At 39.8% G+C, this 24669-nt stretch overlaps 1 protein-coding gene across 1 annotated transcript; it reads right to left on the reverse strand.

Annotated features, from left to right (window-relative positions):
* Window positions 1-454: 454 nt before the first annotated feature.
* Window positions 455-19077, reverse strand: gfpt2 (glutamine-fructose-6-phosphate transaminase 2). Its single transcript, XM_042419970.1, has 19 exons — window positions 18965-19077; window positions 17630-17737; window positions 16575-16682; window positions 16080-16205; window positions 15044-15102; window positions 13003-13137; window positions 11914-11975; window positions 10016-10095; window positions 7087-7204; window positions 6731-6894; window positions 6233-6328; window positions 5682-5779; window positions 5372-5492; window positions 4947-5104; window positions 4528-4642; window positions 4201-4328; window positions 3891-4058; window positions 3413-3574; window positions 455-1617 (listed from the first exon to the last, which is right to left on the reverse strand). The coding sequence occupies exons 1-19, from the start codon at window positions 18969-18971 to the stop codon at window positions 1573-1575; spliced, it is 2058 nt and encodes a 685-aa protein (XP_042275904.1). The 5' UTR covers window positions 18972-19077; the 3' UTR covers window positions 455-1572.
* Window positions 19078-24669: the final 5592 nt, after the last annotated feature.

Below are 24669 nucleotides of genomic sequence, written 5' to 3' on the forward strand. Positions count from 1 at the left end.
TGGAAGGACTCCTCAAGTAAAAGTGTCTCAAAATTGTACTGATATACTTAAGTCATACTTCTTACATCCCACCACTGTATAAGATGCACAGTTAAGCATAATGATTTGTTGAACATGACAGTAGTTCAGTAGTTACCTGCGGTGAGGTCTGAGAGGATAACCAAGTGTAGTAAAATGCAGTTTTAATCTGCTGTGGATTTTAAATATTTTTGTTGCTACTATCATTTCTGTCTGCAATATATCTGATCACTGCAGCCATAGACTGAACTAGCCCCATTTTATACATCTCCTGTAAATAATACATTAGAAACACAAACTCAAATAAATACTATTAACATATCTCACTATGCCTAGCCTAGCAAATAGCATCAAAATCTGATCTTACTTACAGCAAACACTAGCAGGTGGAGAAATAAGGAAAAAACAGCCACACACTTTCAGTAGAATGCTTTGTCTATTTATTGATTGATAGTGTCTGTTTGTGTCTATAAAATATACATTATAAAATACAATCATAGTTACAGATATAATTCAAACCCCCTCTTTAACCCCTATAAAATAAAAATCAGATAAATACAGAATATTATCATTATGATAAACCCATACAAACAGCTGACAAAACAAAGTATTATTAAAAGTCATGGTACTTTTTTATGTTGCTGCATGATTGCTCTTTAAATAATTTTTAAGTATGTCCATTGAAATTATCTACCCTATGACATGTATACAGAATGCCTGCAAAAAAAGATCATGTTCTACCACAAACTACCTTTGGAAGCTGCCATTCTGTCAAACAGAATAGACATACAGTATATTTTAAATTAAAATGAAATAATAAAAATGGAGCAGAAACATGTCAAAAGAATACAATCAAGTAATAATTTGAAAGCTAGATATCTTCTCTTAGCTTCTGCTGAAAATATTGTATTTATGGGATAATGACCCACCAGGCACAGTGACTGAATGAATGTGCAATAAAATACATATAACATGAGATTTTCATAACCAAGAGATATCTCTGGCACAAAACTGCATAATTCCTACATTTCCCATAATGCAATGGATAGATTAGAAGCCCCCAATGGACATAAGAAATTCATAAAATGAAGAGAATGGATCACTTCATTCATGATTGTGCACATTCATAATGTACATTTGGTTCCCATATTGCACAACTGTAAACACTTCAATATACCATATCAATGCTTTTCTATTAAGCCTGTTGTGTGTATTTTTGGCTCAAGTCATAATAAGAAAAAGGCACAGCATGTTGCTTTGGATGTGTGTAAGGTGTTTTCATAGATTGTTCCGCAAGGCCTCGATGGCACTAGTACTTCCTCAGCAGTGTATTGGTCGGACTTCACATTTCTCTTTTTATAAAAAAAAAGTCATTGTACCGTATACCTCCCTCTTCCATTTGTCACTCAGACTCTCATCTGCGCTCACACACACACATACACAGACACACACACACATGCATACACACAAAAACATACTGAACGTTCAATTTTACAATTGCACTGTAAATCTATGAGCCTTCCTCTCTCCTTTCCTGTACGTTGTGAACTGTAATTATTCCACTGTCACAGACTTGGCCAAGTTTCTGGGACAGTCAACCTGCAACAAGAGACAGAAGTTTGTTAGAGCAAATTATCTGTAATCAGTGATTCTGTACTGTACATATTTCCCACTTTGGAAACATTACATTGTATTAGGGTGCCAAGGATGTGAAGATATGCCATGATACAGATTTGGCTATATGTGGCATGTTACATGAAGTGTACTGCATATTAACAAGGGAGCATACACTTTCATTTTATGCTAAAACAAGTGCACATTTGCAGGCTAACAAAAAATAGATTTTAAAAAGCTCTCATTGTAGTGTTAAGAAAGAAAAAACCATAATGCACACACTGATGCTTGGGTCCCTGACCCTATAGTAAAAAAAGTAATTATATTACTGTGGGTCATCATGTTGACATGTAAAGAACGGTGCCTGTCAAAATTGGTGAGAGAGATGTCTCTCAAGGCAAATGTCTAAACACTCAGTTCACAGTATTTATAATTAAACTTAAAACATTTAATTTCAAGCAGTGCTGCAGCTGCCATGAGAAAGTGAAACAAATTGCACACACACACACACACAACCACCATACAATATATTAATAATTAATTAACTGCAGGCTATTACATGTCATAGTCTCCCAGAGTCATGTGCTGCATTTAAATTCAACTTAAGTCCACATTTTAATATAAATTAAAATATAATTTTTAGGTTGTACCACCCAGTCCCACATCTGGTGGAAAAAGCTTGAACTGCTGCATGTATCTGAATCATGCATATGCATATCATGACATTTAAACAAATACACAACTGTGTCAAAGCCACGTGCAGATAGAAGCAACTGCAAACATTTCAATAGCAAATTATATGTGCAAGATGTTTTAAAATATATGTGCAGTCAAATTCATACTCCCACACAGTTTTGAATTAGCATCATAGTATAATCTTGATATCAATGTGTGAAAATATCTACGGACCTATTTAAAATTATCTGATGAAAAGTTAATAGTTAATAAGTTCAGGTTAATACAGTGTGTCCAGTGATTATATTGTATTTTAATAAAACAATGATATTTGCAGTATTTAGACAGGACAGTTTCGAGAGGGTCCAACTGCAGCACCTCAGACCTCCCTCCTCAGACCTCTCTCATGCAGGTACTACCGCCCCCCCCTGGTTGGAGGATGTATTGTATCTTGTTTCAGAACTCGATTGCCAGGTCATAGTTGACAAAATATAATTATATGAAAACTACATATTAGAAATCTAATTATAAATATATGAAGACAATATATAGTGCAACAGTGCCCTTGTCTTATGAAAGTCGGAACAAACTTTTAAATTAGGCCTTGTAAATCTAATATGAGTGAAGATTCAGCAACTAGATAGCTTATTTCTTGTCTCAATTTTGTTCAGAAACAAACTGTGGTGGACTGCTGAGGTGAAATAAGTGAAAGTTTACGAACTTCATACAACAGAACCCTACTACTCATGCTCAAACCCCATTGGTTAACAGAACTGATGCCTCAGGAGGGAGGTCGGTCTGCAGTTGGACCCTTCTGGACGCACATGTCCTGATAGTATATCATAGAAAGACTTAATATTTGATTGTTTGTATGATCTTCCTTATGTCTGGGACCCAGATTAGTAATCGACTAATTAGCAGACAGTTTGACATTTTTGTTCATTACTTAACACAAATCTTAAAGAAAAAATACTTGAAGTACGAAAGACTGTGTTTTTATACTACCATACACTACTGCTACTATACTTACACTACACTATTATACTACTATACACTGAGAATTTGCAAGGTTGCATTGAGTCAAAAAAAAAAGATGTCTACATACGTCATATCCACGCAGCACAGCCAAGTGGAATGACAGGAGCTGCAAGGGGATGACACTGAGGATGCCCTGCAGACAGTCCACAGTATGTGGGAGCTCGATGGTCCTGTAGGCATTTCTGGTCACTTCAGTGTCGTCTTGGCAACACAAGATGATGGGCCGACCCTGATGGAGAGAGAGAGAGAGGCATAGAGGATAAAACCATTAACATTAGTCAGTCCATTTTTATTTCGTCATTTATGAGAATACTCTGTGTGTGTGTGTGCGGTTGTCTTACTATGACTCTTATCTAATTTATTACCCCTGCACCTTTCTCTTACATGACGTACCTGGGCTCTGTGCTCTTTGCCATACTTTTATGACTGATTGGTTATATATTTTATTTTATAAGTTTATTCTACTATTGCTCTCTGAATGTCATGTTTGTGTGCATGCATCTGTGCGTTTCAGAGCCCTATTAATATATTTTTCCAGGACCTACCGCTCTGGCAGTGACTTGTTGCAGAGCGTTCTGGCACTTAGTGTAGCAGGCATCTTTCATGATGACCATGATGACTGGCATGTGTTTGTCTATGAGTGCCAGAGGTCCATGCTTCAGCTCACCAGCCAGGATGCCTTCTGAGTGCATGTAGGTGATCTCCTTGATTTTCTGCATTAGAAAAATAGGAATAAAAGTAGCTCAGAACATAATCCTGAATAAAGATAACACACACAAAAGACATTATGAGTGTCATAATCATATGCCAAATTGCATTTTTTACACATACTACACTGAAGTATTCTAGACTCACCAGCGCCCCCTCTAGGCAAGTGGCATAGTTGAAACCTCGGCCCATGACCAGAAGAGACTTTTGCTGATACAGTTCATGGGCGATGGCCTTGATCTTGTCATCCAGAGACAACACCTTCTCTATCATTTCTAGGAGAGCAGAATAATAATGCGTCATGTGGATGTGGAGGTCTTGTGATGAGATTATGACAGTGTTTTGTTAGCTTGATTTGTCATATATGGCTAAACATCACTGAGCATCTGCCTGTCTACATTTAAAGATGTGCTCATGTTGAGACTGTGAAGGGCATAGGCTTGCTTGTTTATTGGTGTCTGTTAAAACACTGACCAGGTAGCACTCTGAGGCTGTTGATGATCTCCAGTCTTCTCTTCTGTAGGGAGAGTCTGTCCTCACTCATCATCAAACCAAACATGATGAGGGCAACAAACTGACTGGTGTACGCCTGGATCACACACACAAGAAACACTCATATTACCCCAAGCTGTACTGAACAGTGTGGTATCAGCCTATTTAGAAAATAACACTGCTGTGTTATTGTGCAGCTTTTACAGAGAAGAATTTTATCATTAAATTGTGTGCAAAGTGCTTTTAATACTGCTGGACAGCTTATATTAAATATGAAAAACATGTGTATTTTGCATATTGCTGTTGCCAGATGAAAATGCAGTGAACATTTGAGGAAATTGTGTTTAGTTTGACCACCATGTGATAAGACAAAGTTTATCTGAATGTTGTAGAAACTGTACCTTTGTGCTAGCCACTCCAATCTCAGGCCCGGCATTGATGTGGACTCCGCAGTCTGTTTCTCTACAAATGGAGCTTCCCACAGTGTTGGTTATACCCACTGTCAGAGCACCACGGTCCTTGCAGTAGCGCAACGCCATCAATGTGTCTGCTGTCTCTCCTGAGGGAGCAAAGGGAATGAAAAGATATGCTTATGATGCAGAATTACAGCACAAGGAGGCCACTGTTATAGAAGGAGAGGTTCATCAAAAGAGGATCATATTGAAGGAGGTTTCAGGTAAGAATTGTCAAAGAAACAAAAAGACAGTCATCTCAAGAGAGTGTTTAAGATCAAACAAAACTAAACCAGCGACCTCAGGAGACAAAAAATATGAGCAAAGACTGTGCTGTGAGAACAGGTGTCCTGGAGTGTGTGTGTTGCTGTCACCTGACTGGCTGATAAAGAAACAAACGTCATCTCTGAAAACAGGTGTGTTGCGGTCCAGAAAGTCGCTTGCCAGCTCCACCATGACAGGCAGCTCTGTCAACTCCTCAAGGATCTGTCTGGTCTGAAAATGATCAAAACAAAAGCAGCAGCTTAACCATGATCATCATCATCATTACCACTCTCAGTGCAAACAGCAATATCATGTATTACACTCTATTTTACCTTTATGATATAAAACTAATTATCTAAGCTGTCTTTCCTACAACATGCCATCATCAAGGTCAACTTAATTTTTGATCTCTCTACTCACAGCCACTGCAGCATGGAAACTGGTGCCACAGCCAATCATAATTAGCCGTCTGCAGCGTTTAATTTCTTTCAGGTTTGCCTTGAGCCCTCCGAGAACCACTGAGGAAATAGAAAACAGCATACTGTTGATTCACTGCACGTTTCTGGTCCCTTAGGCATTAGCTATTGAATATGTTTTACATTCAATCATGTAAGGATTGCCTTGTTGTGCATATTATGTGTACAATTAAAAGGTAGTACAAGTTTAGTGAGTAAATCAGGCATCTTTGAACAATTTCAAATGTATAAAATCATTTTACATGTACATGTATAACGTGGAAGCTGGAGGATTTGAATGACAGAGAGGGCGTTTAAATGTGGACTGTAATGATGTGCAAATATTTTTTTAGTCTATGACTGTACTTTGAATAGACAATGGTAAGCAGGACACACGGCAAACTACAGATCCTGTGTGCATAACCTGAATCAGTCCCTGCTAATACCTATTCAAAAGATCAGGGACTTGGTGGAGTGTCTGACATATCCTTAAACCTTGAAGGTAGGACAGGTCACCTGTATTAGAGTCGAAACAAATCCGGCCTCTCATTGTGTTGACCACCGACTCCGGCTGCTCAAAGATCTCTTTCTGCATGAAGGCGTCAAAGTTTCCTGCAAAGGGAGGAGAATATTTTGTATTATGACCCAGGACATGACACATCCTTCTAAGAGATAAGAAAAAAAAAACAGTGGTATACGGAGCCAAAGTCTATGCAAAAAACAAACAAACCCAGCAGTATTATGTTTTAACTTATTCAGCCAGGAGAGGGCATGCAAGTATAACTCTATTAACCAGACCTTATTCGTAGCCTGTACTACATGCATGTTACCGTTTGTATGCTACAGAATTTGTTAGAGGCTGCTTTGTTAGTGTCATTTGTAACGTCTGAGCTCTTATATGCTCATATAATCTCCTTTTTAAGCAAAATTACTTTCTAAAATAAAATAAAAGCAATGTATTGGTCATCATAAGCTCCACCAATGCAAAATTGCTTTTTTGATCCATCATCTGACCTTTCATGATCTGTTGCAGCTCCATCTGTAGTGTTTGGATTGCCCTCACTGGGTCCTCACCGGCCTGCCGGTTTACCCTGTGGATGGAGAGTTTCCCTCCGGTCACCACTGCGATGTCATTATCCTCCAGGTACAACACCTTGTTGGTGTGCTCAATGATGGCACTGTGAGTCGAGGAAAAGACAGAGACATGCTGATGATGTCTTTTAGTGTGATTTTAGGGTACTAAGCATGTTTCTTATTTTTGTGGATTATTGTTCTTGTTCTAGAGGAAAGAAGTCAATAAGAAATGACAATTCAACGATATATTCCCATGTTGGATTCATCAAAGGATAAACAGATAATTAGTTTCTCACCTGGCGTCAGAGGCGAAGTAATACTCCACAGCTCTGCCATCCCCCACAGAGTCGATACTGTTGGAGCAGTCAGGACGGTTATGGCTGTTCTTCTCCTGCACTCCATCCTTGAAGAGAGCTATAGGGTCAAAAGCCAGAGGACAAGTGTCAGAGGTCGCACGGTGGCTTTGAGTCACTAAAACAATCAAGATGTTCTCATCGCTTAAATTCTTCCTCTCAACTTCCAGATGTAGTCAGATCGCTGCTGTGGAAGTGGGTGGGTTTGCTGTGTTGTGAAATTCTGATTCGTCGGTAAGATCATAAGAGGAAACTTCTAAATGGCTTTACGGTAACAAATGAACAAGGAGTGAAAATGATGTGATAGGCCTCTATCCTGTGAAAATCATCAATGCATATTATTTGTCATCAGATTTGTTCTATTTTGCTGAATGTGTGTATGTGTCCTTTTTTAGGCTCAGGAGGAAGAGCGGGGACAAGGACAATCCTCTCCTTAGTTTACAATAGGACTAGCATGACAAAGAGTCAAGCATGGTCTTATTTGGCACTTTCACTGTGGTGTTTATATGCTGTTTAAACAGGCACAAGGTAGACCTAACACAATACAAGTCGATTTAAGTATGTGATAATAGAGGTATTTGTCACTACACAACTTATCATCTTCACATGTATGGGTGAAAAACATAAAATGTTATAAAAAGAAAAGTCCAAGAAGCATTGAAAAGCCACACCCAGCTTAGCTTTTTCCTGTCATCACACCACCTCTTCTTTGTACTTTGGACACATCTCACTCGAGCCATTAAGAACCATAAATATTAAGTAAACAGATAAGATCTTTAAGACACAGTCCTACGCACAGTAGAGACAAAAGAAGCAAAAATTTGAAAAAAACAAAACACGCACGTTGTTACTAACAATGAATAATCATGATGACAGATGTTTTCTTCGAAACACATCTGTTTGAAATATTACAAAGAATCTCAAATTCTGTCTCTGTTTGGGCGAGAACCACATTCTGAGCAGAAAGTATCTGAATGAAGAACAATTCCCTGTAAAACTACACACAGAAATACATGGCAACTCTTCAAGTAAGAGGGCTTTCTAAGAAGAAAGTGTTTACCAGAATTATTGCACAATAAATAACAGAGCCACAAAACATTCTGTAGTACTTAAACAGTTGGCCAAGAGAAACATTCTGACAGAGTCAATATGGATTTGATACAATACATCTGAGACAATGAATAGAGCAACATTAAACTCCAGTGAGAAAAGACCCCCTTCATAGGATATATGTTTATGGCTACTGTATTGTGTAAGTTGGCCACGTGGTGTGTATGAGTGAACTCTGACTGTGCTTAATGAAAATTCTTAACTTTCTGCATATCCTGTTAAATTAGAAGCAATTTATTGATCCTGCTAACAAGCACTACCTGTGCAGCATAGCTTATTCCTCTGTGTTATATCAATGAGCCACACAGTTTTACTTGGTGACATTTCTTTCATTGCTATGAACACATATACTGTTGCTCCTTTTGACTAAATCCCACATACACAATCCTGCTGCTGTAAATAACTCGCTAGCATACTAAATCAGTGGCTGAAAATAGTCCCCAACAAATATTTACTCTTTACTCCTGTTTGAATAATGTTGACTAAAACGTACACTGCCCAACTGTCTCAGGAAATGATTCAGCCATTTTTAAAAATAGTATATTCATCACCCGTTTTTTCAAGGTTTACAACCTCACTTGGTGCATGAAGCTGAGAGACGGACTAATACATTGTTGCTCTTGGTCTTTTCATGGGCTTTGTTGACAACAAATGTAGAATAGTGTTATTGTTTAAAGTTGTGTTTAAAAGTGGTTTTAGAAAAGGTTAAATGTGATACATTTTATTTGTGTTTTATGTTTTATTTTGGCATTTATTCTTTATACTTTTTTGCTGTGTTAAGACTGAGGAAGCAGCTCTTGGTCCACCTAACCCTGATCCACATATCTTAAACAATAACTCAATACGTCTCAGTCTACTATGACAGAGATATGTGGAGCTAAACACAGACCATTATAATAATAATAACAACAATAATAATAATAATAATAATACCCGTCGATACCCAAAGCACTTCACAGTGAAAGGAGGGGACTCATCTCAACCACCACCAATATGTAGCACCCACCTGGGTGATGTATGGCAGCCATTTCGTGCCAGAAGGCTCACCACACATCAGCTTGAGGTGGAGAGGGAGGGATTCATTGAGCCAATTACACTGGGGGATGATTAGGTGGCCAGATGGAGAGAGCCAGGTTGGGAGTATCGCCAGGAACACCGGGGAACCCCCTACTCTTTACAATAACTACCATGGGATCTTTAATGACCACAGAGAGGCAGGTCATCGGTTTAACGTCTCATCTGAATGACAGCATCTCTTACGGCACAGTGTCCCCGTCACTGCACTGGGATTTATTAGGACCAAAGGAAAGATTGCCCCCTTTTGGCCCACCAAACACCATTTCCAACAGCAACCTAGTTTATCCCAGGAGGTCTCTCATCCAAGAACTGACCAAACCAACACCTGCTTAGCTTTCGTCATTCAGCAGAAACAGGGTACATGATGGTATGGCTGCTGACAATACAGTATCGAACAGTCTTATCACATATGACTTATGCAATTTATTACCTATGTGACTGAGTATCTAGTGCTCAGAGGCACGTATGCTGTAAGGCGATAATCAGCAGTGCTATTAAATTAGATAATGAAATACTACATACTCTGTCATAAATTTAATTTATGTCGTCTATCTAACCTCTGCGTATGCTGCTGTGAATGTATGTACCTACAGCAGGTCTGTGTGTGTGAGAGTGCATTTAGGCAATAATTGAGGTTGAAGTGTAAGCGGATAATGGCAGACAGAGAGAGAGGAACACAGCTCACCACTGTTGTACTGGATGGGAATGTGTTCGGTCAACAGCTCATGCTTGCTTCGCACACCAATGAGCAACGGACTTCCTCTCCTGCCGGGACAAGAATGAAGCAGGCATGGAGAGAGAGAGGGGGAGAAAGTGTGGGAGAAAGGAGAGGATTATGTTTTGTAGACACACAACAATGTCAGACACACACTCTCATGTTGTACCTTGCTGTGAATGTTGAGGCAATTTGACTACCGTATTATCCTAAACATCATTGTAACATTAAGTTCACACAATTCTGAGGTTTGCCCCTGTGTCAGAGTTCTCCCCACTAATATCTTATCTTGAACATAGAAACTGATCCTTCATCTGTCTACATCCCTTTAGGATTTCCTCACAGTTCCTGGACTGAGTCACACTACTTCCTCATTGGCTGAGGGATTCTATGTGGGCTTTTCTGATTGGCTGTGGATGCTGAGAAGGTACGACCACATGTGGACTAGACAGGTGAGTGAGGAGGGTGTGATGAAACCAACCTTAAATCCGAAGAAAGCTTTACAGACTGCACACAGTGCATCAAAACAAAACCTCTTCATGGCAAGTTAGTTATTATGATACAAGACTCTTGAGAAACTCAGTCCAAAAGGCCTCTCCTTATTTCTTCTTTTTCCCCTCCCTCTTTCTCTATCTGGATCCCTTTTTCTCTCTCCGGTTAAGCTTTCTCCGGGGCTCGGCTACACTGACGTAAGACCACTGGTTGTTTTAAGGGGTGTGGGGCTTGAAAAGGGAGGCTTGCAAACAGAAACATGTGGTCGCTATCCAATACAATATTTACCCTGAGGGAGGGAGAGACGGGAAGAAGGGAAGCAGAGGGGGATGAAAGAAAAGTAAGAGAAAGAGGTGGTGGGGTGGAAAGAGAGAGAATGGAAGAACAACAGAATGAGACAAAGCAAGAAACGCTGTAAAGAGAGTAAAAGTCCTGCCAGGAGATCGATCCTTGACAACAAAGGGCGGGTGACAAGCATCACTAAACAAACATTCCGGTATCATGAGCGACAATGCTGATAATTCAGCATATTTGCCAAAACTACAGTCTCTCAGTTTATCTAAATTGGTGCAATATATTATCTAGAAGAAATTTCTCTAACTACAAGCAGACAATGGACAATTGAGAATTATTATCCTTGCCAGCGTTGGCACTGCCAGGAAACCTTTTTGCATAAACCATAAATCAAAGCCCACTTATCTCTCTACATTTCTTTGCCCTTCTGCCCTCCTCCTTTTTCTCTCTCTAAGTCTCTCACTCCTTTGCTCAGGCACCTTCCCTCTCCATGATCCACGACGGCTCACTGAACCAGGTAGGTATAAAATAAGATAAAAAGATGAGAGGTGATTAACCAGGAGTCATGCTGGCAGGGGCATTTCCCCAAGGCCGAAACAGGAAACTCTCTAGTCTCTCCGGTAATGAGTCACAGAGAAGCCAGTGGAGGGCCAGCAACCCGGCGGCCAGAGGCCCAGGAGGTAGAGAGGGAAACTGAATTCAACCTCTGCTCTGCTCCCTCTTTGCCTTGGTCTTAAGACACAGATAGGACTGACACATGCAGTTGTGCGGGAAATTACGCACACTTACGCGCTCGAAAAACAGTAGAATTAGCCATTAGCGTAAGCAAAGCACAAGCAAGAGTCATAACGTGTCAAATGTAATGGATGTTAGCTGACATAAGCCAGAATGAGTGAATCAAAGGAATCTCCTGAAATCGTATTTGGGATTGCTTCACAGCGAGGATGACTCATCTCCATTGAGTCCAGATCATTGCACAGATACTGGACCATAATGTGAAGTGAAACATCAGCAGTGTGTGTGTGTGTGTGTGTGTGTGTGTGTGTGTGTGTGTGCGTGTCTGTGTGTGTGCGCGTACTAACCTGGTTGACACAGCCTCTCCAGGGAAGTGACGGCTTTTAAACACGAGAGCGAAAGCCCCCTCCTGAGACAGAAAGAAGCAAGAGGAAACGCAGAGTTTACATGAGTGTGATGAAAGACTGATAATACACTAGCGTCAGGGAGGAGGAAGAAAAACAATTCATAATCTCAAATTTAAAAAATGTAGCGCTAATCAAGTATTCCTAGAGAGAGTAACGTAAACATTTTCTGAACACAAACAAATGTTTCTCCTGGCCCTGTGGGGTTTAGTAGTTGTGGTGGGGGTGTGGTTGAGTCTTGGGAAGGAGCAGGGAATGGTGGTGGGGTGTGTGTGAGGGAAATAAGACCTCTATTGTATAACATCAGCTGTGTTTCGAAAGCACTTTCTGCAATGCCGCCTGTGGTGGTTAGAAGCAGAACTGGCTGGTTGTGTGCGTGTGATGTTGAAAGTTTAGGGGGGGGCGGGGGTAAGCATGTCATGGTCGTAGTAAGGCTGTTTGTGGGTCGAACTATCTGGTTCCCATTACTCCACATTCAAAATGGCTGCTATTACCTCCTCTGTTCTTCTAAGTAGAGACAACTCAAAAGTGTCAAACTCCGAGGAGTAAAAGTCATACAATGGAAAAAAAGAGGCTTGCTTCACCTCACCCGAAAACTCAGCTTCTGTAAAGAGGTGATGTCACTTGTGATGCTGTTAGGGTGGTTGCCATAGCGGCTGTTTTGTGATGGTGTACTGTGTTTTAATGGACAGGAAATTTAAGCAGTTTCACACACTGTAGAATGAGCCAATGAGTGAGTATGTGTGTATGACCGGATAATGACACTTAGTGACATGATGCTGTCCCTCATAGTTACCAGAAAACTGTTTATAAAAGTTTCCATTCTCAAAAACGCCACAGAAACTGTGGAGGGAGGAAATAAAAGTGAAGTTCTCATGTTGTACATACTAAAAAAAGAGTAGTATTGTAACACCACCTGTCCAGCTGTTAAATGTGTGGTTGTGTGTGTATGTGTATGTGTGTAGGTGTTGGTTGGTTTTGTTTTGGAGCAGTCAGTGTTGTCAGTGATGTGCTGATGTGTGAGCTACTCACCAGCTGCTGAATGACCCTCTCTACCAGCGTGGAGAAGGAGACGCTGTCACTCTCCCGGTTGTCATAAACATATTTGATCAATTTGGGAATCACCTCAGTGTCTGTCTCTGACTCAAACTCATATCCTTTGGTGATCTGAGGTAGGTAAGAGATACAGTATATATTAACATATACATATCATTTTTACATAAACATGCAGAGGATATGAAGTCTGTATTGGGGTGTAGCAGGCATCCAAAATGACTCAAAAACCATTGCTGTACGAACGACAGTTACAAAAAAGGGTTCATATGTCAATTTCATGATCTTCCACCTTACTTGTTAAGGATTAGTTACATTTACACACAAAAACTGTCAGGACATTGTCGGTAGTTGAACAAACAATCATGCTGTTGTTTGTCTTGTGAGGACAGTGGCCATTGTATATTTGGCGGGGCTATATTTGCAAACTTATGAACCGAGAGGTAATTGAAATAATGAGCATTACTTCTTTTCTCATGTCACTGGTGTGAGTGAACAGCTATTTACCTACAATAGTTAAGTGAAAATATTATTGATCAACCAAGTAACATCTTCAGTAGTTTGCTAAAGTGACACACTGCAGTGGATGACACTAATTTTCCAGTAATTTTATGCTTACACATGAGCACACAATCTTCACATGTAACAACTCTCCACCATTCAGAAAAAAGAATTTCATATTCATTGTTTTTTATGTATTTAAGTTTTAATTTAATAATTTGATTTTCTCCTTCTATCAACAAAAAGTAAATTCCCGCTGCTATTTATTCCTGTAAAAAGCATTCATAACGACTAATGTGAGAACAAATCACTTCTGAAACATTCTTAGTTTATTAGTAACATTATATAATGTTGTGAAGAGACAGTTCTGGTGCTGAAGGCCGGAGTGATTTCAGAAAATTAGAAAACTCATAAATTTTTCTTCTCCATTAATATAAAAACATGCAATTATATTCTAGTGTCTCTGTATGTATATTGTTGCATTCTTGCAAATACATTATATATACTTATATTTGTTTAGTAGGTCATTTGTTTGCAGTGGTTACCTACAGGAGCAGTGATTTCAAAAGTGTGGGGGTTGTAGGTGTGGGACATGAGAACCGTAACCCCCCCTGCCTTCGGCCCCCGTTCCAGTCTCCACAACATGCCAAATCAAATTGAATGCCATGCAGCTCTACATTTTCTTCAACACCATATGCAAATAATATTGAGTTCAAAATGTACATTGTAGCACCACACCCTTCACTCCAAGATATTATATTCACCAGCATTCACATACCACAGTATTAAGCAATGACTTCAGACTTTTTAGTGTCTGTTAAAAAAACACGCTTTTCATAAAAATATAAAGAATAAGACTTTAAATCTCTTTTTTCTTATCTTTCTTATTCTTCATCCATGATACACAACAAGATGAAAACTAGCTACATTGAGCTACATTGTCCAGCATACCCATTACTCAAATCAGGCGTCAGTGGGTGAAATTGGCAAGAACACAGCAGCTTTCACATTACAAAAACAGAACTCTACTCAAAACCGGAGTGACAGAAGCACCGTACTTCAATTGTCCTGGCCTGGTGGGTTGTTCAAATGGCTGTGATTGGCTGGATGGCGGTTCAATCAGTCTAACTTGACCAATAGGTTTTCATGTGCGGGGAATTCAGTTTCGTTTCATCAATGACTACCTCAGGAAAAAGTTGGAGGTGGGGGGTGGAATCATATTTCTGTGAAAAGTGCCAGTGTTGCAACACCCATAACACCCGCAGCTGTGACGTGCTTGGTTACCTTGGCAGTGGACAGGCTGACTTATATAACTAACCCAACTGAATGTACGAAACTAATGAAATAGCCAGCAATTTACATTTGTCTAACCTGTGGCAAGTGTTGGTATTTCAGCCTGCTTTGAACCATGGGCTAAACAGAACAACATTACAGTATATTGACACATTATTTAGAATTTAGTATTATAGCCAATCATATAGCTTGTACAAGAGGAATTCCTTGTGATAGGATGACTTACCAGGTACTCCTTCAGTTCCTTATAATTGGTGATGATGCCATTGTGGATGACGACAAACTCTGGAAAAAAGTCAGCGAGAGTGAAAAGATTAGATAAAGGGGCTAAAGGCCAAAAGCTAGTCTTAGCAAAGCTGTAATAAGACCTCTCGTTGTTCTCTCTCAGTGATTCTTCATACTCTAACTGCGTTCATGTTTTGTCAAAGCTCTCGACAAACTAAAAACATCTGCCTTATCCGTAGATCCTAACTATTGCAGTCAATTGGAAAGTATAGCAAGTCTAACTGCCAACCAGGTCAAACTGGTTGTCATTATTCAAAGAATGTTACTTTGAGCACAGGAAGATCGTGCTCAGCAGTGGATTTAGGAGCAGCTAAGATAACAACAATGCAGTGTTACCACAATGACATGGTAGAGCGGGATAACAAAGGCAACCACATGTACTTCCAAAAGGGTTACAAACAAACAAGGTGATAAGTTATCATAAATGACAGGCCAATTAATAATATACCAATGTAGAACACTACTAAACTGTAATATACTACAAACAGAGGTGACTTGGTAACACAGTTTCTTTCCTGTTCTGTGCGAGAGTCTCACACTTTGGACTTTTATGAGGTTACATACCTTGGTCTAAAGCCAAGGTACATTATTGACAGATCTAATAACATGGCACACTAATGGCAAAGTGAAGGGTGCACAGCTGATTAGAATAGAAGGTGTGTATGGGTGTGTATGACAGGTATATGACGTCTTAACCTTCTATTTTAATGCCCAGTTTTGTAGTTATGAGGTTATTATTATAGGCTGACAAATAAAGTATTCATAACATGTGACTACTGGAGTCATTGGAAAACAAAATATGATCATTATTATTAATTTCCTTTTTTTAATGATTATCAAATGCAACTAGCGTGTTTCATTGAAGTTACGTTTACTGACGTTCCTACATATTTTTTGCATAGATTTATGGTGGTTGATTATGGCTGTTGATGCGTTTATATACTGAACATGTAAGCATGCATGAAAGTACAAATTACCATTATCCTTGTCGGAGCGATGAGGGTGGCTGTTGAGAGCGCTCGGCTCTCCGTGTGTGGCCCATCGAGTGTGAGCGAGGCCAAAGTGTGTGCAGAGCTCCTCGTCCAGTTCCAGCGAGTCTTTCTCTGAACAAGCAAAACACAACACCAATCCTTTCACTGACATGAACAGACTGCAGGGAATTTTAAAGACAGAAAAATGCAGCACATGATGCTCAGTGAGGGGAGAGTGGTGCTTTTGAGTTTTATTTTCACATTTTCCTCAAAATGTTTGCATCAAGAAAGGACGAGGAAAATAACACAGGTCACAATAACGAGATTTTCAAATAACCATAACCAACTAAATGGAGCATTTTCTGCCCATATACATGGAGCACAGTCACTAAAAACTTATTTACTATCATCACATGATCATGCGAACAAAATCCCTTTACTTATTTATTGATACACAGAATATCTGCTGAGAGAAATATTAATCAAATGTGGAAAACCCACTGTAGAGTTCCTCATCCAGAGCCTTGACCTTCCCCTTCTGCTTGACCAAACAGATGGTGTTGCTGTTGATGTCAGAGGTCGTCTTGTTTGGGCCATCCACAGCGATACCTGCAAACAAGCAGGAGGGGAATGAAATGTGTACTTTTGTAGGGTCACACAGAAAGACACTAAACACACAACTGTCACAGATTCAAAGTATTCTATATAATAGTGGTGAAAGGTCAAATTCAGCTTTAGATTCATCAAGACAAGATATTGGGGAAGTCAATCGTGAGGATCAAGTACTTCTGTATCTGAGGTATTATTCATTGTGTATGTGTGTGTGTGTGTGTGTGTGTGTGTGTGTGTGTGTGTGTGTGTGTAAGACATGTCATCTACCAGCCATGAAAGGACCTTTTAGTCCTGTGGCTTCATCCTGCTCAAATAGGATGAACAAACACAAAGCGTACTTACACTTGTGGGTGTGTGTTTCTGTTGCATGTGGACATTATAACTTATCCAGATGACAAGAGGTTTTTGAAGTCTGAAGTCACTGGAGCTTCTTAAAGTACAGTGGGAGTGTGTCTAGTAGTATCTATGATGATACTTCCTCTTCTGTTTAATGATTTAGGTGTGCCTAAATGGCACCTGCCTCATGCTGTCAAGTAATTGTATGTGTCACCTGTAATACAAGTCACACATCATTCCATTCAAAATAAAATGGTGTTAATAACATGTGGTAGGAAGCAGTTTAGTGGGTCAGGGTGTTGTCGTGTCCTTACTGTACTAAACCAACGAGTGACGTGATATTGATTGTTAGTATAACCATAAAAAATGAATCATCAATCTGTGTGTGTAATGTTCACACAGATGAATGTGTAATAATGTTCAAGTAGTCTTTTACCTGCAAATAATAAAATGTTTTTTTTAACCGCAATGAAATGTTGCCTAGATTAATTTTTGGATGTGACACACAGGTGCTGGCAAGGAATACTAGGCTTTTGTGCATGATGTGTGTGTGTCTGTGTGTGTGTGTGTGTGTGTGTATGGAAACACTGTGAAGCCGAGTGTCTCACCTGCTGAATCGTAGCCTCTGTACTCCAGTCTCTGCAGTCCCTTCACTAGCGTCTCAAATATCTCCTTTCTGGTGCGAGTCACTCGATAATTTAGGTAGGCAAAGATCCCTTTTAGAGAGGGAGAAAGAGAAACAGAACTTGAATCCTCTGAGATGCTTAAACTTGTAGGCAGAATTTACACAACTGCCAAGTGTGCAGTCTTTTGATTGAATCTTTGATATTTTAACAGTGGCCATGTTATGTGACAGTAATATCCATATAATATCCACGGTCTGGTTTGTCGATTGGTCATTAAGGAAGAACAAAGCTGGTTAGTGAGGTTGACTCTTAGATTTCAGCTTTATCATTTGTATCATCTATAATCTTCACCCAAGTTGTTCACCTAATATTCTTGGGAAGGGAGCACACAACAGGCAGATTGAGAAACCAGGAATGGCATCTAATTACATTTAATTACACGAGTTAGTCAAGATGATGCTTCTCTTTATTAGATCAAAAAATAACAGTGTGTATACAGCATGAGGTTACTGGGTATGTTGTCCATATATATATATATATATATTAAGTGCAGCCTCCCCCCTACTGTGTGTGTGTGTGTGTGTTTGTATGTGTGAGATCGCGCACGTACGTCCTATAGGAATATTCCGGGAAGCTCTGCTCCCGCTGGCACACAGCTGGCCATTGACGGACGCACATTGCGCGCAGTGTTGCAGCAGCCAGGTAGGCAGGTTGCGGTCAACTCCCACAACCTTGGCCTCTTCCTTGCAGAAGCGAGGAAAGGCCGAACGACTGTTAAAGATTTACTTTCGGCTGTAAATGTCCCTGTTCGATGGTTGGACTTGCGAGAAGCTGTCAAAAGTTGCCAGACCCAGTATTGGGCTCAACTTTACGTTGTTGTGGTGGGTGGATGTGAGTGAGTCACTTCAGTGACACACGGTAACGACCATCAGTTGCATCTTATTTGAAGTGTGATTGGTATGACTTGACTGTTCTGCAGTCAACACCAGTGAGGAAAAAAAAAATACTGACACGTAGCAGTTGTGCGTAAAGCTCTTCAGGAATCCTCACAGTTCAGAAAACAGAATTATTTTTTTTACAAGTGTTGCGATTTAACCACTACAACTGATCAAGATCGGTAAAACTACATAAGACCAAGTAAAAGCTGATAACCTCGCACATTTCTGGCTTCATCGCGTAGTTTACATGCAATAAAACAGTAATGTAGAAGGCCACTTGGAACTGCAGGAGCCCGTAAAGGCGATTTCTATGCGTAATACGCGCAGTTACTCCAATAAGTTTAACAAAAAATATTAAGTCAATTAAAAAAGAACTTACCACACATGACTCAAGCTTTGCCGTCGTTGCTGGGCACTGTTTTATGACAAAAAGACTTGTAGTTTCCCGGTCGGAGTGATGCTTCGACTTCTCTCGTGTTAAATCCAGGACGACTACACACTCCCACTTTGCATTTAAATGGTGTTTCCTGGTAGGGCAAGCGTCCCACGCCCCACCTCCTCTAACGCCACTCCTGTCACCGTCCTGCCTCCCCGCAGGTGTTCACCACTTCATCTGTCACAGATGGATAGGTGCCTATTAACTCAGGTATTTTTCACCCCACCTGATAACGTCAGCAGTACTGAAGAGTTTGTGGACTGTCGACGAGAAAACAAAATCATAGATAGTTCAGTCAGGTTTGACTTACACAGTATATCGTCAAGCATCATCTTATTTGGCGAAGGTGGTCGTTTTGTACTGATTTCTTTGTATGAACTTGAAGTGTTTTCACCTGACTTTGAATGAAGAATCAGACTGTAACTGAAACAGAGCCAGCAGTCAGTCTTCAGTCTATATTCTGGGAGACTTTTTAGTTTTTTCTACCTGCTGCTTCTTGTTTATAATAAAATATCTGCTATCACTTTATTTGAAAACCTTGTGCTCTATATACTAACATTAATAACAAAAGGAAAAAAGTATTATAGTATAGTAGTATTATTAATACCTGATATGAACAGTGGTGAATGTAATTCAGTTCAATGTTATGTCTCATGTGTCTCATGTTTTTGGAGACACAATTTATATTTTTGTATTAATTTGTCTTTACATAGAAACAATTTTCTTCATACTGTTACTATGAACTGTTGCTAAGTGAATTGTACTGTACTTACCTGGGAGTGAGTAAGAAATGAGCAAAGAACAAACAAGGAACTAAGAGCTTCTTAATGAAAATGGTTATGAATGTCCCTAATTAAGGAAAGTTATGCAACCGTAACAAAAATAGTAATAAGGAAGTATTGATGTTATGTGTTTTGTGTCATTTGGAATATGACTAACTTCTTTCTGAAGCCACAGAGCTGCTGGCTCATTGTACTGTTTTCTGTAATATGCTGAATTCACTGGGCGTCCGATTGGTCCTCTCTGATTCATTGGTGCTGTTGGTCAATACATTTAAACTATACAGATCCAGGTGACTACATTTCTGGCAACCTTTTACTTTGCCTGTTTTCACTTCCCGCAGTAAGGATGAAGTGTTGAACTTTGAGAGGCACCCGGAAGAAAGTACAAGGAAAGGGGCTCCAAACAGAGTCAGATGCATACTCATGTTTGAAGTGAGAGGGTTGAGGTCACATTATCAGTCCTTCATTCAGTGTTATTCAGGAAATACTTGTCATTTTAATTAATCATTACTTAACCATCTCCTCATTCCTTTTTGAACGAACTAATCAATCACTTTATGCATACCTGTCTAAGAAGGAGCTGATCTACCCTGTTGAAGAGTGACGTACATTCACTCAAAGGAAATAATGTCAGAACTCTCTTGTCAAAACCTATCCCCCCCAATTGCTCATGTTACTGTTAACCTGCTTTTCCAAGGAACCTGCAGACACAGTGGGAGATTACCAAATCCTCTTTGGCACAGGATTGGCTTTGAGTTGTGCTCTGTGTGGAATGAAAAGGAATATGTCACATGTCTCTACTCCTACTGATGATGATGTGATGCCAAGCACAACTTAGAGCAATAAGGCATGATAGAAATTGATTGACTTGGACAAGTCTCCTTGTGTTCCTTTCCTGACACAGGTTGTTTCCTTATCATCTATGAATATTTCCTGGACTCTGGAACATTTCAATTCAGTTTCCTGGTTAGCTGGACTACTCCTCATTAGGTAATACCAGCAAAACATTTTATAGATGCCCCAGGTAAGAGGTACAACTAGTTGGACTGAGCACAGTTGAGCTGAAACTGAGTGACGTCAAACATGAAAAATGAATAAACTAAATAGGTTATTCAATAATACACAGTATTGTCTTAGCACTTAATTTCTATTGCCATGTTAATAAATCAAAAGCCCAACCAAAACAGCCTTCCAGCACTGAAGTCAAGCACATACTGTAATGTTTCAACCTTATCACCTTGATTACTCCTACTCACTCTAGTTTTCCCCACACAAAAGTCCTGCCAAAACTCAGATCTGATGTCAAGGCAACATTTAAAGCAATAATGAATGATGGGAACTGATTGACTTTGATGTGTTTATATGCACCAACATGTGTATTTGCATGGCAGATACTGAGGGAGTTCAGATTCTTGTATAATTTATGGTTTAATTGTCTATTAAAACTACATCTGAACTACAGACAGCATATATAAAAACATATGAAAGATGTTAGTGCGAGGAAAAAACAGAGTCGGAGAAACAGTCACTGCCTGTATCTCAGTTGGATGAATAACAACAGACATTGAGTGGGTAGAGGGAGACAGGCCATGAGAGTGTGTGTGTGTGAGACACAGTGTTTAGGGAGGAAAACCTACAAAAATGACAAAAAAGTGGCACAAAATCAGAATTAGAAAAGTATGAAATGGGTGAGCACACATTTCATACTGTGTTCTCTCCCTGACCACACCGTGTCCACTTACTATCCACATCTTTGCTTGAGGAATGTTTGAGTGTCTGGCCAAGTCACACGCCTCACCTCGCTTTGTCCAAACCACATCGGCCCATATGTGATCATGATGAAGAAGAACGGGGGTGGCCTATCGTGAATGTATGAAAAAAGATAATCCCATATTTGCTTTGAAATATCCCACATCCAGTCATCCAAAAGGGGAAACCCGCATAGAGGAAATGCTACTCAAACCTACTAACACTGTAGTGGTGCAGTACATCTATCACTGACATGTATCTTGACATGTATTTGTGTGTTTGAAGTGTCCTGAAGTTGTGTTTAAACCCATTTTTAGCACAATCCAACATCACTACGCTTTTCCATGTGAGAATCCTAATTTGTACTATATATTGACATGTGTTTAGGTGTGTTGAGGATGTGCGTGAGTGAAAACCAGTGACAGAAGCCAAAGAACTGCATTCCTCTCCTGGCTTAAAGGATTAATAAGTATAATCATGTTTGCACTATGACTTTGTTATCCAATGAGATCCACCCCAAAGATCAAAGGTTTCTTAATTGCTATGGTGATATAAAATGATGTGCAGACTGCAAGGTTTCACAGCTTATCAAGGAGTTTTAGGGCGTTCCAACCATTTATTTAATTTTCACTATTTGCTTTTGAGGCTTTTAACCTTTCACATCTATGACAGTTTCAGGGTTGGCCCTATCTTGTCCTTCCTTGTTGGCTGTGAATTTTCCCTTTGTTCCAGGAAGTTGATGGGTGAAGCTCAGACCTTGTCAGAGATGCCTGGGCGCAGGATGCTATGGCTGAATCCAAATGTCCAGACTTCATCGCACTTACAGCCTTGCAGACTTCGGTCCCCCCCTCAGGCCACAGGTCCGGAGGGGTGACATTTGGATTCAGCCTATAAATCTGCAAGATCCTCTCTCTCTCTTCCCCTGGCCTGCTGACTGATACTGTCATTTGTTTGTCCTTTGTGTTTCACTTACATGCACCCACACACTCCTCACCACTCACATAGAGATTGCATACATACTGACTCACTGACAGACACACCCTATTGTATTGCTTATTTAATTAACTTAATTAAAACATTTAGCATTATTTTAAGACTATGTGCTGTCTCCCTCTTTTGTCACATACGTTTGAGCCAGGTTGAGATGTACATGTTTTCTAATTTGCTGAGTTTCGGAAAGATAGCATTAGTGATTCATCCTCTCTCATTGTTATATGGAATACCAGGTTATTATGAGATTAGGGGCAGTAACAGATATAGACACATAAACGACTCCAATTGTGGGTGAGCCCATAGGAATGACAGCATTCAAAGACGACAAAAACGTCTGAAACCACCATGACGAGAAAACAAATAAACATTAATCTACCCATTAATTTTTCTATACTAACACAATAAAAAAATAAATGTTAATTGCTTCATGTGGCAGGTAGAATATGCACAAAATATGATGTTGGCAATAGTCGTTGAATATTTGAGGGTTGTAAATGGATAGATGTTTGAACTGTGATCTTAACTCAGAGTTTATGTAAACATTACTTATGATAATAAACCAATATCTGTTTGAATGACGATAAAAGCAGCTTAACAGCCAAGTCACAGAGATAAATTGTATGGAGACACCCTAATCTCTGGCTAGATTTAATTAGAAGCATTGCAGTCTGGACTATATGATTAAGATTATGAAATATTATGTACTTTGGTCAATTGCACAACACGTCGCTTGGGTATTAAATTCATCCCTTATAGTAGCCAAGAAATGAATCATCTCAAACACATCCACATTTTGCTTTCAAGCTTACTCACACGGGCAGAGTCGGACACGCAGTGTGTGTTAAAAGTTTTCTTGTGTCTGAATCTTCTCTTTAAGCATTAAATACCGGCAGCTTGAAATAAATGTTAAAGATCTGAGTGCATCAGCCGGATGTGGCTCTTGTGAGTTGAGCACCTCCAGCTGACTGTTCAGACCCTGTCGTAGGGGATCTCCCTTCCACATCTGCTTCACGTTAGGGCCTGGGGGCCAGTACAGGAGGGCCCAACAATACACTTCTGCTTCTCTCTCTCTCTCTCTCTCTCTCAGTGGGGGATGGCAGGAGAATGCCTGATGAACACCACAGAGACACACAGCCTGATGGCAAGAGACTGGAAACTGGGTTACATAAACCAGGTAACACTTTTAGCTGAATGTATCTATTGATTTTTCAGTTCAGTCCAAAAAAAAAAAAAAGGCACAATAAACAAAACAACAAAGAGCAAAAACAAAAAAGTGCATTTCATGTGAGAAAGGATATGTCACTCCTCTCCACCTCATTCACATACATACATACATAAATAAATAAATATGACAAGCAAAGAAAAAATTAGACAAAAATACAAAAAAAATGTATGTAAAATGTATATGATTCATTTATTTTACTGCTGTTATGCAAAAATTGGGTATGTCAAAGAGTGCAGAGCTAGATGTGTGTTTTCATGATCAGGGAGGGTTATTTTGTTATTGAATGGTAACACAGTGTTCTGCCCGCAGCATACAGAGACTCACAATTTCAGATTAGATCTTGATAGTTTCGTGTCAGCAGGAAAGAAATCCCTAGATGTAGAGCTGTGGGCGAACAGGTAGAGCTGAGAAATCCTCACTGACACATTTTGCATTTATAAAACAGGTCAAAAGAGACACACTTTGGCTAATATATGAGAAAACATTAAAACTTTAATGAAAAAAACTGACTAACTTCTGAAAACTATAAATACTGTATATATATATATAAAGACAGCAGGTATGCCCATCCCTACATAGCTGCACAAAGATGCAGACATTTTCTGCAGGGGCTCTTCAGGGACAGCAACAGAGGTCTTCAGAATTTATGAGGTACAGCGGTTTGTTATTACGTAACATAAGCACACTGATTTGATTTGTGTGTGACCTACATCTGTGTCAACAGCCGTAACATGGTAACCCTCCCAGGTAGTGGACATGACTGACGTTTGCTTTGACAGGATACAGTACCTGAACACAACCATCAGCTCTGCTCGGGTCCCTGTACCCCCCCGGCCTCCTCCTCCTCCTCCTCCCCCAAACAAGCTCCTCTCAGCTTGGTGGGTTCACCTCAGGGCCAG

Source organism: Thunnus maccoyii, chromosome 8, assembly GCF_910596095.1.
Source record: "Thunnus maccoyii chromosome 8, fThuMac1.1, whole genome shotgun sequence".
Taxonomy (NCBI): domain Eukaryota; kingdom Metazoa; phylum Chordata; class Actinopteri; order Scombriformes; family Scombridae; genus Thunnus; species Thunnus maccoyii.

Excerpts from the sequence above, each read along its gene's own strand:
- gfpt2 (XM_042419970.1), bottom strand. Across the intron at positions 16,683-17,629 it reads CAGAGGCTACGATTCAGCAG|GTATCGCTGTGGATGGCCCA; the intron begins GTGAGACACTCG and ends GCTTGTTTGCAG. Across the intron at positions 13,138-15,043 it reads AGGAACTGAAGGAGTACCTG|ATCACCAAAGGATATGAGTT; the intron begins GTAAGTCATCCT and ends TACCTACCTCAG.